This window comes from Capricornis sumatraensis, chromosome 23 (assembly GCF_032405125.1).
Source record: "Capricornis sumatraensis isolate serow.1 chromosome 23, serow.2, whole genome shotgun sequence".
Classification (NCBI taxonomy): Eukaryota; Metazoa; Chordata; class Mammalia; order Artiodactyla; family Bovidae; genus Capricornis; species Capricornis sumatraensis.
In genome coordinates, this window is record NC_091091.1 from 5955586 (window position 1) to 5971277 (window position 15692).

The 15692-nt window shown below is 32.5% G+C and overlaps 1 protein-coding gene across 14 annotated transcripts in view; it reads left to right on the forward strand.

Annotated features, from left to right (window-relative positions):
- Positions 1-15692, forward strand: part of PCDH15 (protocadherin related 15) — an 874382-nt gene that overhangs the window by 337427 nt on the left and 521263 nt on the right. For all 14 annotated transcript variants that reach the window (XM_068961317.1, XM_068961319.1, XM_068961315.1 and 11 more), the window contains one exon: positions 3089-3244. In XM_068961317.1, the coding sequence (XP_068817418.1) occupies positions 3089-3244 (156 nt within the window). The remainder of the gene's footprint in view (positions 1-3088; positions 3245-15692) is intronic.

The following is a 15692-nucleotide window of genomic DNA, read 5'->3' on the forward strand; positions in this document are numbered from 1 at the left end:
TGAATTAGACAGGATTTTTCTTAAAAAGTCTATGAAGATAAATACTTTAAAACTATAATCCACTGTAAAGATGGAGATCATCTAATTCAAATTCTTTCCAGAAAATTTCTCAGATCTAGTCTTTTAAGTTATGTTTTAACCTCTAGTGTGCTGATTTTCAGTGATGTGGCTTGACTTTTTGGATAGTTCATTCTTTTCTGTCCCACTTTGGATTATTGGAAAATCTCTGCTTACACTGAAAACATGTGCTTTGTAATAGTTTTAATTTACTATTCTTATTTCTGCCCACTGAGACTACAATGAATAAACTAATTGATCTTTTCATAACAACCATTCAGATGTCTGATTAATCTTGTGATTTTTAGTTTAGACATTTTGAGTTTTATCACACATTCTCAGTGTAACTAGACTTCATATCCTATTTTAGGGACCTATATAAGCACCTTAAAATGGTGCTTATTGTAATCCACCTATTCCTTCATCAATTATTAATGCATATGAAGTAATGTATATTATTATTCAGCATTGTATTGTTTAGTGTTGGCATTTAAACTCTTCTTTTACTCATCTAAATTTTATAATTATATTTTCATATTAATGTTTGTAGCCATTTATTATTTTATTTGGGCAATTAAGGTTTTTTCTAATACAAATAAAGTGATTTTAATTAATTATTATAAAAATTTAGCATTTTGAAACTTATTATTGACTCATTAAAATGATTTTGAACTTTGTTTTGTATCATTAAATGTGTTATATATCCTTCTGGGCTTGTGGTATTCATGGTATTCACAGATTTTTATACACATGACTTTAATACCTTTATATATGTTAGTGGTTTAAAGTGAATTGGAGGGACTTCCCTGGTGGTCAGAGGTTAGGCTCTGCACTTCCACTGCAGGGGGGATGTATTCCATCTCTGGTTGGGAAATTCATATCCCATATGATGTGTGGTACAGCCAAAAATTTTTTTTAAAAAAGTGAATTAGAGAAGACATTAGATTAGAACTCAAAGCTGTGTGGCACTTCATTAGAGACCTTCCTCCATATGATAATGATTCTTCTAGTTACTCTTTCTAGATGCAATTATTCAATGAGGTACAATACAATTCGACTGCCTTTCTCTTTTTGGCCATAAAAATATCTTGATATTAAACAATGTTTTTCTCAGGTTTGGTATAGTTTCTACAATGTTCTTCTCATTATAAATGTGACATTTTTAATGAACCAATTCTAGCGTCTGGTAATTATTGCTATATCTTTCTGTGAATGCATGCTAAGTTGATTCAGTCAGTCCAGCTCTTTGCGATCCTATGGACTGTAGCCCACCAGGCTCCTCTCTCCATTGTTCTCTTGGAAAAAATACTGGAATGGGTTGCCATGCCATTTTCTAGGGGATCTTCCCGACCCAGGATCGAACTCGCATCTCTAAGTCTCCTGCATTGGCAGATGGTTCTTTACCACTAGTGCCACCTAGGAAGCCTGCTATATCTTTAAATTGGTTTTAATCCAAATATTGAATATATTGTTTTAAAATCCAGGATGATCTGTTTGTATTTTATAGATTCTTTTGTTTTTTACATTTTTGGAAATTGAGTTTAAGTAAAAGCTAGTTTGCATTTTATGTGTTACTATGTTCCTAGCACAGGATAAGTTCGTATAATACTTATTGATAATTATTATGATAATTCTATCATATCAGCATTTATTGATATCTTCATTTTTAGAGATGAACAGACTGAGCACAGAGAGACTTTGCATCTAGATCACATAATTCATAGGTTATGGGACTACGACTACAAGCAAAGTGGTACAGCTCCGCCAGTACTCAGCCATGCGTTCTAGGCACAGTGTTAGGTACTGTGTAGAGAGATTAAGTCATGACCAAAATAGCACCCCCAGCTTTATGAAACTTCCAATACAGTAAAGAGAGACAAACTACAACAAATATATGAAATGTATAATATGCCATGTGGTGCATGAAGAAAGCAGTAAAAACAGTGAATAAATAGAGGGGAAGTTGAGAGGAAAGAGCAGATTGGAGGCATGGCATTCTAAACAAGGTGGTCAGAATAGATCACACTAATAAAATTATATGCAAAGATAATTTTATAAACTCAAAAAAGACTTTAAAAATGACAAAGAAATATTTGTGTCATTACTTTGTATATCTAGAGTCAGAGATGCAGGTGTGTGTCATACTCCTGTAAGCCCTTGGTCAGCACCTGAGTAATAAGTGCCTCCTTGATGAAAATTCTCTCTTTGTAGAACTGTATCATAAGATAATTAGACAAATTAGCACCTATTTATGTTTAAAATGTTTATTGAAATGCTTAAAATGACAAAAACTAACAACAGTGAACATATCATTATAAGTTTTTACTTAGACCAAGTGAGCTATAGATTTATAATGGAACACATACCATAGATTCATAGTAGTATACATCAAACTGCTATAATAAATCTATATTTGCAAGCATGAACATGGGATGATAATCTCATATGTGTGTGTGTATATAAGACAAATTATTTTTGGAGAGAAGAAAAGATTAAAAATAAACTTTAACTGTGTAGATTTAATAAATTTGGATAGTGAATGGATTCTCTTCTTTTGGTTATCTAATTTTGGTTTATATTGGATATGAACTTATATCAGATATGAATTTAATATTTTAGAAAAATATAAATAAATGCAAATTTTATAATCTCTCTACCCTATGTATATTATCATTTATACATTACTTTTATAAATTAGAAGCTTATGTCATTGCTTCTTTGACCTTTTTAAAGGCCCAAATTTGTGGCATCCCAGCAAATCTCAGCCATTATGTTTGTGATTGTGTTAGTTGCTAGTCCTCTAATTGTAAACAGAATGCTACCTGAGATCCTATTTTTTTTTAATTGAACAATGAAGTAATCATGATTGTCTTCTCATCCATAAAATAGTATGAAATGGATCAATTTTTGTAGATTACTATAATTTAAACGTAAGTAAATATAGAAGATTTTATTACATAAGTACTTTGACAATAATGAGAGACTTCAGTTTCAATTGTTTTTATAAAAAGATGCAATTTCTGTGTTGCAGCCTCCAATGAATATACACTCTATCGTGGTGCAAGTTCAGTGCATCAACAAAAAAGTGGGCACTGTTATCTACCATGAAGTTCGAATTGTGGTGAGAGACAGAAATGACAACTCACCCACATTCAAGCATGAAAGCTACTATGCCACAGTAAATGAGGTCAGTTTCTTTCCACTTGTCTCTGTTTCCTTGTTATCAATATATGTAACTGACTGCATATTACAAATATTTTGAAATCATCCCTCTGTAATAATAAAATAATAAACTGTTTAGAAATACCAAGAAAACATTTCAAAAATAGCACTTTAGAAGAATAAGGTCTAAATGACTTCTAATATGGTTTTAGGAATTCACTTTGATACAGAAAAAAATAATTATAATAATGACCAAAATATTGATATTTGTATCATCTTGGACAATTTAATGTCTGAATCCATATACATACATGGTTGCTAAGGTTTATCAGCAGCTATTCTTATTGTCAGACATGACTGAGTGACTTCACTTTCACTTTTCACTTTCATGCATTAGAGGAGGAAATGGCAACCCATTCTGGTGTTCTTGCCTGGAGAATCCCAGGGACTGGGGAGCCTGGTGGGCTGCCATCTATGGGGTCACACAGAGTCGGATATGACTGAAGCAACTTAGTAGCAGCAGCAGCAGCAGCAGCAGCAGCAGCAGCATTCTTATTGTAAAATGAGACAGACTAATTTTTTTCTTTTGTATCTCTGAGGTGGTAGCTGTAATTAAGTACTAGAAGAAAATACATATTTAAGATTTTATTAATTTAAAGTCATTTCCTCAATTTTGAAATCAAGTTTTGGCACATTAAAAATAATTGAATATATCCTGCATCGAACCTAGACATACAGTATTGTAAAGTAAAATTTTAAAAAATTAAAAATAATAAAAATAAATATAATTAAAAACTGTTATTATAAAAATGCTCATCATATTATCTAAAAAATATTTTAAAAATAGTATTACTGATTTTATTGTGCTGTGCTAAGTCATCTCAGTCATGTCTGACTTTTTGCAACCCTGTATACTGTAGCCCACCAGCCTCCTATGTCCATGGGATTCTCCAAGCAAGAATACTGTAATGGGTTGCTGTGCCCTTCTCCAGGTATCTTCCCAAATCTGGGGTTGGATCCACATCTCTTATGTCTCCTTCATTGGCAAGCAGGTTCTTTACCACTAGAACATTCTTTTTTTGTTGTTTGTTATTAACTTTTGTTTTCCTTTTGAGCCAAAATCCATAAGCCAACAATCCTTTTAATCTTGTTTTTTTAAATGGTGACTATTATATTAATTTTGGGGGATTCCATTAAATTATAAAATGTTTCTAAAGTATCTCTAATATCTATTATGTGTAATTTAGACAAAAAAAAATGAACTACATTTTTAATAGCCTCTACTTTAGCAAATCATATTCCATGATGTCTTTTTTTTAAATCTTAAAAATACGTATCTATTTTATAAGAAGAAATCAGTACACTTTGAGCCTTAAAACAGCATTGTGCCCATAACTTTTATATTATTTTTGAAATTATTTAAAATGTGTCTTGTTTACTTCAAGGTGCTTCTGTTCCCTACAATTTAAATAAATGATATTTTTCATAATCTGAGAATTTCTAGATTTTATTGCATTAAAAAATAAGCTTTTAAAAGTTTAACAGGCAAAGCTACCTGTCAGTCAATGCTCAACTTTTTTGAGCTACCTTTTACTTAACAGATTTCTGCTAAAACAGACAAATGTGAATTAATGTAACTAATCATGTTGCATAATAATTATTTAGCATTTTATTTTAGCATCTAAACTATACTTTTTGAATGAGCTTTTACTTTGTTTGAGTGCTAGTTTTATTTGAATATAAACTGAAAGATAAATTATCTTAGGCAACAGACCTAATTTTAAAATCCGGTCTTGTACCATGTTTAACTGTTCTTGGACACATGTCTTTATTTTCTAAAACAAAATTTATAAAGTTCAATTTGCATTCAAAGTATTCTATGTAATTTGACTACTTCTACCCCAACTCCAATTTTTTTTTTTTTTGGCACCTTGCTAAAAACTAACTTTTCCAATACTATTTTAATTGTGTCATTCTCCTATTCAAAAATTGTTGTGATTTCTCATTATTATCAAGATAAAGATCATCTGTCTCCACCAGCTAACTTTCAAAGCCTTCTATTATCTGATCTTTTGTCAATGAATTCTTAAGTTCAGTTTCTCTCTGATAATACACATTCTGTTCAGATTAACTTCGTCATATCTTACAAATATACTCATTTCTTTGGCTTTACTCACACTGTTCAATTTACTTAGAAGGTAATCCTCCATACATTGCAAGTCTCCAAGTTTTATTCATTTTTTAAAGTTTAACTCATGACCGATTTCCATTTCCTATTTCTATTCTCATCCCGAGCTATACACAGTCATTGATCTTCAGTTTCTCCAAATTCTAAACTCCTATGTCATCTGGTTAAATGCAATTAGAATGATGCAATTTGTAGAAACATTAAACATTTTATCTTAAATCTTATTTGGAGAGGTAAAATTTCTATACAAAACAGCCTAATTATGTTTTTCTTTCAATATGTTTCCCAAAATCAATTGAGACAATCCTATCACACTGATACTATGGTCAGATTTTCTATGGTTTGTTTCTGTGGAACATGTGGAATTGACATTTTCCTTCACTGATTTTGTTTGTACTCTCTCATATCAATTTTCTTGTAAAGAATATAGAATTTATTTAAACACCAAAGCATAATTATAAAAAAAATGAAATTTAGCTATTTTTCTCATCTTATTTTTGAATAATTTTTAGTTTAATTGTCTTGAATGAGTTTATCTATGTATCTTTATCTATATATTTACTCTTCATCAGGGCAAATATATTGCAATTTTATATATACTGATATGTATTTATATGTATGTGTGTATATGTGTGCATATATATATATACTGCAACTACAGTGCTACCTGTAAAATAAAATTAAATAAAGTGTATTTTGGAGAGGTTCGTGACATTGTACAGGAGACAGGGATCAAGACCATCCCCATGGAAAAGAAATGCAAAAAAGCAAAATGGCTGTCTGGGGAAGCCTTACAAATAGCTGTGAAAAGAACAGAAGTGAAAAGCCAAGGAGGAAAGGAAAGATATAAGCATCTGAATGCAGAGTTCCAAAGAATAGCAAGAAGAGATAAGAAAGTCTTCTTCAGCAATCAATGCAAAGAAATAGAGGAAAAGAACAGAATGGGAAAGACTAGAGATCTCTTCAAGAAAATTAGAGATACCAAGGGAATATTTCATGCAAAGATGGGCTCGATAAAGGACAGAAATGGTCTGGACCTAACAGAAGCAGAAGATATTAAGAAGAGGCAGCAAGAATACACAGAAGAACTGTACAAAAAAGATATTCACGACCCAGATAATCACGATGTTGTGATCACTCACCTAGAGCCAGACATCCTGGAATGTGAATTCAAGTGGGCCTTAGAAAGCATCACTACAAACAAAGCTAGTGGAGGTGATGGAATTCCAGTAGAGCTATTTCAAATCCTGAAAGATGATACTGTGAAAGTACTGCACTTAATATGCCAACAAATTTCAAAACTCAGCAGTGGCCACAGGACTGGAAAAGGTCAGTTTTCATTCCAATCCCAAAGAAAGGCAATGCCAAAGAATGCTCAAACTACTGCACAATTGCACTCATCTCACATGCTAGTAAAGTAATGCTCAAAATTCTCCAAGCCAGGCTTCAGCAATACGTGAACCATGAACTCCCTGATGTTCAAGCTGGTTTTAGAAAAGGCAGAGGAGCCAGGGATCAAATTGCAAACATCCACTGGATCATGGAAAAAGCAAGATAATTCCAGAAAAACATCTATTTCTGCTTTATTGACTATGCCAAAGCCTTTGACTGTGTGGATCACAATAAACTGTGGAAAATTCTGAAAGTGATGGGAATACCAGACCACCTAATCTCCCTCTGAGAAATCTTTATGCAGGCCAGAAAGCAACAGTTAGAACTGGACATGGAACAACGGACTGGTTCCAAATAGGAAAAGGAGTACGTCAAGGCTGTATATTCTCACCCTGCTTATTTAACTTCTATGCAGAGTACATCATGAGAAACACTGGACCAGAAGAAACACAAGCTGGAATCAAGATGGCCAGGAGAAATATCAATAACCTCAGATATGCAGATGACACCACCCTTATGGCAGAAATTGAAGAGGAATTAAAAAGCCTCTTGATGAAAGTGAAAGAGGAGAGTGAAAAAGTTGGCTTCAAGCTCAACATTCAGAAAACGAAGATCATGGCATCCGGTCCCATCACTTCATGGCATATAGATGGGGAAACAGTGTCAGACTTTATTTTTTTTTTTTTTTAGGTCCAAAATCACTGCAGATGGTGACTGCAGCCATGAAATTAAAAGACGCTTACTCCTTGGAAGAAAAGTTATGACCAACCTAGATTGCATATTCAAAAGCAGAGACATTACTTTGCCGACTAAGGTCCGTCTAGTCAAGGCTATGGTTTTTCCAGTAGTCATGTATGGAAGTGAGAGTTGGACTGTGAAGAAGGCTGAGCACTGAAGAATTGATGCTTTTGAACTGTGGTGTTGGGGTAGACTATTGAGAGTCCCTTGGACTGCAAGGAGATCCAACAAGTCCCTTCTGAAGGAGATCAACCCTGGGATTTCTTTGGAAGGAATGATATTAAAGCTGAAACTCCAGTCTTTTCTTATTGGAAAAGACTTTGATGCTGGGAGGGATTGGGGGCAGGAGAAGAAGGGGACGACAGGGCATGAGATGGCTGGATAACATCACTGACTTGATGGATGGGAGTCTGAGTGAACTCTGGTATTGGTGATGGACAGGGAGGCCTGGTGTGCTGCGATTCATGGGGTCACAAAGAGTCGGACACGACTGAGCCACTGAACTGAACTGAACTGATTTTACTCTATGAAAGATTGCAAGATATTTTCCATGCTGTTTCTTCTTTCAGTACAAAACATACAATTAAGTTAATTATGACTAGAATGATCTAAATGTTTTCCTAAAAATAAAAATAAAGCCATTTGAGGTTTAAAAGACTGTTGGTGTCAAAATATTTTACACTTCATTAAAGTCCAAATGACAGTTATAAAGTCATCATCACAGATTTATAAAAGTGTCTTAAGGTCCTTATTAGTCACTCTCCTTATTCACTGTGAGAAAATTGAGACCTGGAACAGCACATGAATTGCCTACAAAGATTTTAAATTCTTTTTTTGTGAGACATAAGATATTGAAAGTTGGTGTTTTTTTTTTTTTTTTTTAATCTCTCTCTCTGGGTAATTGGAGACTCTTAATTAACTTTGGACAATTGTGTCATTAAGTAATTAGTCTGGCTGGTTTGAAGAACAAGTTGTACAGTCTAATTGTTGCTGATCATTCTTAAGTAATTTCTGGAAGATAAATATTTTCTGGCAGTGACGTCTTTGATAACACATGCATCCCATTTCTAAACATTCCTTTTGACATAATAGAAAGTAAACAAGGACAAATCAAGGCAAACATGTTTTCTTATGCTTGTGAAGAATTAATCTCAGGGTAATAGAAAGGTTATATTTGTCCTGGTCTTTAATGATCTGTTTACAGACAGGGCAATATTTTTAGTCAATATTAATTTGTTCTTTTTATCACCTTGGCTATCACCCTAAATGTACTTTGCATCTGTGACCTGCTATGATTTATTGCAGATAATTTGTTGGTACTTTCTGGAAGAATGTTTTCTTGCATTTCTCTTGACAGGTAGATGGTATACAGTTAATAAAGAAAGAGAAAGGAAAGGAGAAAGGAAGAAAAGAAGCATATATTATGTAGTACTCTAGTATTTACTGTTGAAAAAATCTGCATAAAAGTGGACCCATACAATTCAAACCCATGTTGTTCATGGATTAACTGTATATATAAAGCTTCTGAACTGTATTTCTTTAAGTGTCTAGGAACTCAGAGAAATACAGTTCAGATATAATTGAAAGGTTGGACTCAAGGAATTTGCCAGTGTTCAACTATTTTTGACCTAGAAAAATGGCAATTCATATTCTATAAATTTAAAAAAAAAACTGTTTTAAGTAAAAATCCATGCTGCTGCATTATTGCAGTGTTTATATTGTGGTCTTATATAGTCAAAAATGCATACTTCATGTCTATTATCAGTACTATTGTTTCTTGCTGGTGTTTTGAATTTATTTAGTGAACTGTTTCTATCAATTTTTGCTTAAATTAGTAGTCCTTATTTCTGGATTGCCACTACATTAACTATATGGAGTTCTGCACAACAAGCTTAAATTAAGAAAGGACAGAATTAAGGAAGGACATGAAACTGAAGAACACACTTCAGGTCAGATCCTGAAAGGCACCATCATGCCTATTCAGTTCTCCGATGAAAAAGGAAAAAAAAATGATGTGAATAGCTGATTTGTGAGAATTATTGACCATGAGTTAGCAAAAAGAAAATTTTCCTCCTAAAAAGATATTTAAACATATATTATTATATATAATTAAAAGATAACACATAAAATGTATAAGGAAATTGCATATCTCTCTTTTCTTACTTAACATTCTTCAATACGTTTCTATAATATTGCTTTTGGACTCTTGTCACCCTATATACAGAGGCAGTACTACATGGCTGTTTGAGGAGGTTTAGATTCACATAATCTCTATTATTTCCAGTCATGCAAAATATAAATCTTCTGTTTCTGATTGAGGTAGACTAGGTATATGGGACTAATTATTCTCTTGAAGATAACTAGAAGAGGCAAGGAAATATAAATAAATAATAAAAGAGACAAATTAATAAATAAGAGGAAAATAAATCATTAAATAAATATATCTACAAAAAGACATTGAAGAACTAACAAGGAAAGATAAAAAATAAAAATTTGAATATATAGAGAATAAAAGGAACTTTTCACAATGATGAGGGTTCAATCTACCAGACAATTGTAGCAATTGTGAATACAATTTCACTTCATAACATGGCCTCAGCAATAACCAAGTGGATACTGAAAGAATTAAAGGAGAAAAGAAAAATCTATTATCATAGAGATAATTTAAAAACACATTTAAAACCTGTGGTAGGTAGAACATTAGTCACTCAAAGATGTCCTTATCCTAATCTCAGGCAAAAGAACTTTACAGATATGGTTAAGGTTATGGATGCTAATCAGTAGATTATGCTGGATTATCCTGGTGGGCCTAATCTAATCACACAAGCTCTTCAAAGGAGAGAAATTTCTGTGACTGGAGTGTCAAAGGAAGAGGAAGTAGTGAAAAATATGAAATAGAAAGGAGAGTTGAGATCAGAGAATCAAAGAGTAAGAAGAAATTAAGCCACCTTTGCTGGTTTTAATGATTAATGAAGCCCTCCATAAGAAAGAGCTGAGAACTGAATTTATTTCCAGAGTCTCCAGAAAAGAATCCAGCCCTACCAATACTTTGATTTTAACTTGGTGAAACCTGCCTTCAACTTCTAACTTAGCTGTGAAATAACAAATGAATACTAATTTAAGCTTCTAAATTTGCATTAATTTATTTTGGTAGCAATAGATACTTAATGTAAAACCACTCCCAGTAATTCACAAAATAGATAAGGGGAAAATAGCAGTAAGAAAATATACTTGAGCTATGGTATTAGCACCACTGACCTGGTAAGTTCTTATGGAAGGAACACTATACCTAACAACTGCAGAATTAATTCTTTCCAGTCACATGAAGCGTTTGCAAGAATTTACCAAATGTTAAGCTAGAAAGGAAGTGTCAACATATTCCAAATGACTGAAATTACACAGAGTATGTTTTCTAATCACAATGCAATTGAGCTTATAATCAATAAAAACACAGAATTAAATTAGAAACTTCACACTTATTCTGAAAATGACATATAAAACTCTCATTATTCCTAACTAGTATTATTGCATATGTATAGTTTTTACATGTAGATTATTATAATTAATAAATGAGCTTAGCAAATTTGAAGACAAAGTCAATATTAATTTTTTAATAAAACTGTAACAAAGAAGCAAATTGCAACAAACAAGAAGCAAATTGTAACAAGTCATTCCCTGATCATAGCACCTTCAATTATATCAGTTTTCTCTAAATTAAATTAAACTTTTAATTGAAAACAAGTACAATTCCACATCTTGGTAAAGATACAGAATAAACACAACTTCTATACATTGTTGGTAAAGGAGTAAATTTGGACAATTACTTTGGAGATGTGTTTGTAGTTTCTACAAAAGATAAACAAAAAGATATCTTATGACTAAGCAATTCTGCTCTTGTGGTATGTATGTTCACCAAGTAACATGTACAAGAATATTCACTGACAATATTTCCATAATAGTCAAAATCTGAGACAACTCAACTGTCCAACTATGTTAGAGCCGGCTTACCATTTTTAATTGCATTTATCTTGAAAAAATAAAAATTTCTCTGTGTTTCAGTTTCCTCATGTGAAAACTAGAAATGAAAATATTAGGACACCTACCTCATGTGGTTTAATGAATATTGTAATAAATCTTAAAGTAGAAAAGAAAAAAAAAAAAAAGCCCACAGATTTTAGTGTACAACATGTTACTTGTATGTTGTTGTTTAGTCACTAAGTCATGTCTGACACTTTGCGACCCTGTGGACTATATATAGCCCAGTACTGAAGTGGGTTGTCATTTCCTTCTCCATGCTGTTACTTGTATATTTTGTAAATAATTTTAAAATACAATCTGAAATGAGTTATCTTTATATCACTTATTTAAACCCGATATTATATTTACGTGTGTTTATGTGTGTGTTTAATACCAGGCTTAAATAAGTGATACAAAGATTTAAAGTGTGCATATTTATGTGTGGTGGTGGTGGTTTAGTCTCTAAGCTGTGTCTGACTCTTTGCAACCCCACGGACTATAGCCTGCCAGGCTCCTCTGTCCATGGGATTTTCTAGGCAAGAATACTAGAATGGGTTGCCATTTCCTTCTCCAGGGGATCTTCTTGATCAGGGACCAAACCTGCATCTCCTTCATTGTGGGGTGGATTCTTTACTGACTGAGTCACCAAGGACACTCATATGTGTATGTGTGTATGTGTGTGTGTGTGTGTGTGTGTGTGTGTGTGTGTGTTTTGAGTTAAATTTGAGAAGAAGCTTATACATGATAAAGTGTTTTAAGGAAGGAGTAAAAGTTTTCCAGATTATTATGATTAATTATATAGGCTAACAAAGTGGTGATGACAGAAAAAGAAGCCCAGATTAAAAAAAAAAAAAAAAATCTTGGTAAATATGAGCTATGTGAATTACAGTACATTTTACATAGCCCTAGGGGGAAGTTATGTATTTATGTGAATTATAGTCCCTTTTTTCATAACTCTAGGGAGAAATTATGTTTTAATTTGTATATGACTGTTACACTACTTAACATTTACCTTAGTTTTTGTGTCCCAGCAAAGATGTTATATTAAATAATATTAATATGACTCCCCTTTAACCAAATGTCTTCATGTTCCTCAATAAGGTTTTTCTGCAGAGTTATGAAGTTCAAATGTAAAGGGTCCTAAGAGAATCCCAGTCAATTTAATAAATTGTGTTTGGTCAAGCTCTCTAAGTTCTTAAGAACAGGAAACTTTAAAGGATATTTCATAAATCTAAATTTCAAATGCCATTTATAATTTAGGAAAGTAAAGGTTAAGAGTGGAAATAATCTTGTTTTTCAGGAACAATCAAGTTGTTTCATAACTATTGACATTACAATTATATCACAAAGTTATGTCCTGGTTAACAGTTTAAATGCCTATAAGCTTTAAGTTTTAAGTAATTTTATTTTATTTTATTTATTTATTTATTTATTTTGGCATAATCAAGAGTGTTTTAATTGTTGGGTATACAAAAAACCAATGGGAAATGTCCATTTGCTTTGAAGATTCCATAGTATCATGAGGAAAGGAAAAAATGAATTCAACTAGATGTAATCCAAACGTGTTATAAATGTCATCATGGAGTTAAAACACAGCTTATATGAACACAAGTTAAAGACAGAATAAAAATTCCTTATCTGTTATATATAAGAGGGGTTAACAGCCAGGAATGTGCCTCTCTTTTGTGTTAACTCCAACCATACCAGTCACTTTACCTACATGGACCCTATAATCATGCTACACTAAATTTGCCATATTCCCCTTTTATAACTATGCCATTATATACATCATTCCCTCTAAAATCTCTACCCATCCCCCACCCTTTGAAAACTACAATTCAACCATCTATAACCAGAAACATATCCTGATTTTCTTAGGCAGTAACTTACCACCTCCAGCTTCTTTCTTCACTTATAAACCTATTAGATCATTTACCAGATTACATTATAATTTTTTTTTAATTTTAAAATCTTTAATTCTTACATGTGTTCCCAAACATGAACCCCCCTCCCACCTCCCTCCCCATAACACATCTCTGTGTGAGTAATTTTAGTATTTATTTTTCTTCTCTGAATTTTAGCTATTACTTATAAGTAAGTAACTTGACACATTAACATTTGTTCTTATCTAAAATTTGTTCACAGGTTTCTGCATAGACCTTCTTGCTAGTTTAGTGGCCTCATATATCCTGATGTTGACTGGAATTAGGTCAGATTACAATGATAATGACAGACTCATTCTAACAATTTTCATTTATGAGTGCTAAGTTTTTCCATGAAACATCTTGTTTAAAACTTACTTAAACCTACACACAAACTCAAATTATTTTATTTTTTTCATTTTGCACAATAAAATGAGGAAATACTGGGACAGAGAAGCATTTATTCATTTGCCTAAGATTTCACTGCCAATAAGTGGCAGATCTAGGTGAGAAACAGAGGCAGCTTCATTCCAAAACTGAGTGTTTGGCCACTATATTTTACAAATACATCAGGCAAAAGAATGATAGTGCTCAGAGACATGAAGAAAGAATAGGGGATAAATACAACCATTAAACTGAATAGTATTATTACTAATTTATTATTTATTTTTATTTTTTGCTGCACTGGATCTTCACCACTGTGCACAGGCTTTGTCTAGTTGCCACAAGCTAGGGCTGTTCTCTAGTTGTGGTGTTTAGACTTCTCATTGAAGTTGCTTCTCTTGTTTCAGAGCATGGATCCCAGGGCACACAGGTTCATAGTTGTGACACAGGGCCTAGCTGACCTGCAGTATGTGGAATCTTCCCAGATGAGAATTGAACCTGTGCCCCCCACACTGTCAGACAGATTATTAAATGCTGGACCATCAGGGAAGTCCTAGGCAGGGTTCTAAGAGAAAGGCGCAAAGCCTTTGGATTCACTATAACCTAGGTTCTGAAATAGTGTGACCATTTCCTCTCTGCACAATCACAGAAAATTGATTAATTTCTAATACACTTAGTTTCCTCAATGGAAAAACATAATATTAATTTCATTTATTGATTCACTTATTGAAGATGAAAGGATACAAAGATGTTAAGTGAAACCAATGGTTCTAGGTGTGTTCTAGGCACTCATTGAATGGTAAGAATGGCAATGGCAGTGAACTTTCTAATTATATCCAGCAATCTCTGCTTTTATCCATTCATGCTTCCCACATTTAATTCTCAAGGTAAAATACACTTGAATATTTTCATTATGCAATGTTTTTTGGTTGGAATATTTTGTAAAATTTTATTTTTGTTTTTGTGATCTGTTTGAGATAATAATTATACATCTCATATTCATTCTAACTATATTGCTAGTACTCAATATTTGTTAAACTAAGGAAAAAATAGTGTAGCAGAAAAATAAAAAATTATGAATAGGACTGAATCCCATGAAATACTGAGACTAACAAATATAGTTCTAAACTTCATTCTGTTCACTGATGGGCACTTTCCTTAAGGTATATTTTTTCAGCTTCACATCACCAAAGTTCTCTCTTATATTTTCTCCAAACTTTGTGAGATTAATAATCTTGAAAGCCCCCTTTAATGCACCATGATGGGTACTGTAAAATATCTTATTTGTGACATAGTAACTATAGAATATAGTAACTATAGAATATAAGACGGATTATAGGATGGCATTGAGGTATCAGATTTGAACAGTCAAAAGAGGAATATATATATAGCTTTTATAGAACACTTATACATTCATGATGAGTTATAAAAAATAATGTAGTGATGAACACATACCAACTACTTCTAGATTAGTAGACATATCATGTGAAGAGTATTTCATGGTAGCTGGTAGAAATTTTACTTTAAATGCTGTTATATCTCTTTCTAACACAGCATGATTGTGCCTTTCAACAGTACCCATTAGGTTAATGAAATCACTAATTTTTTTTGAAAATAGACTCTGAAATGATTTTTTCCCTTAAGGTTTTTGTGTATGGTTAAAAACATTTTAGTGATCAAATTATCATTATCTCTTATAATCCTCAACACAACTTTCTAACATTATTATTTTGTCTTATATTTACTTTATAGGCTTTATAATAGGCCAAAAGAGCTTCTATCTCCTATCGTATTTCTAATAGGTGGTATATAAAGAGTACAACACAGATTAC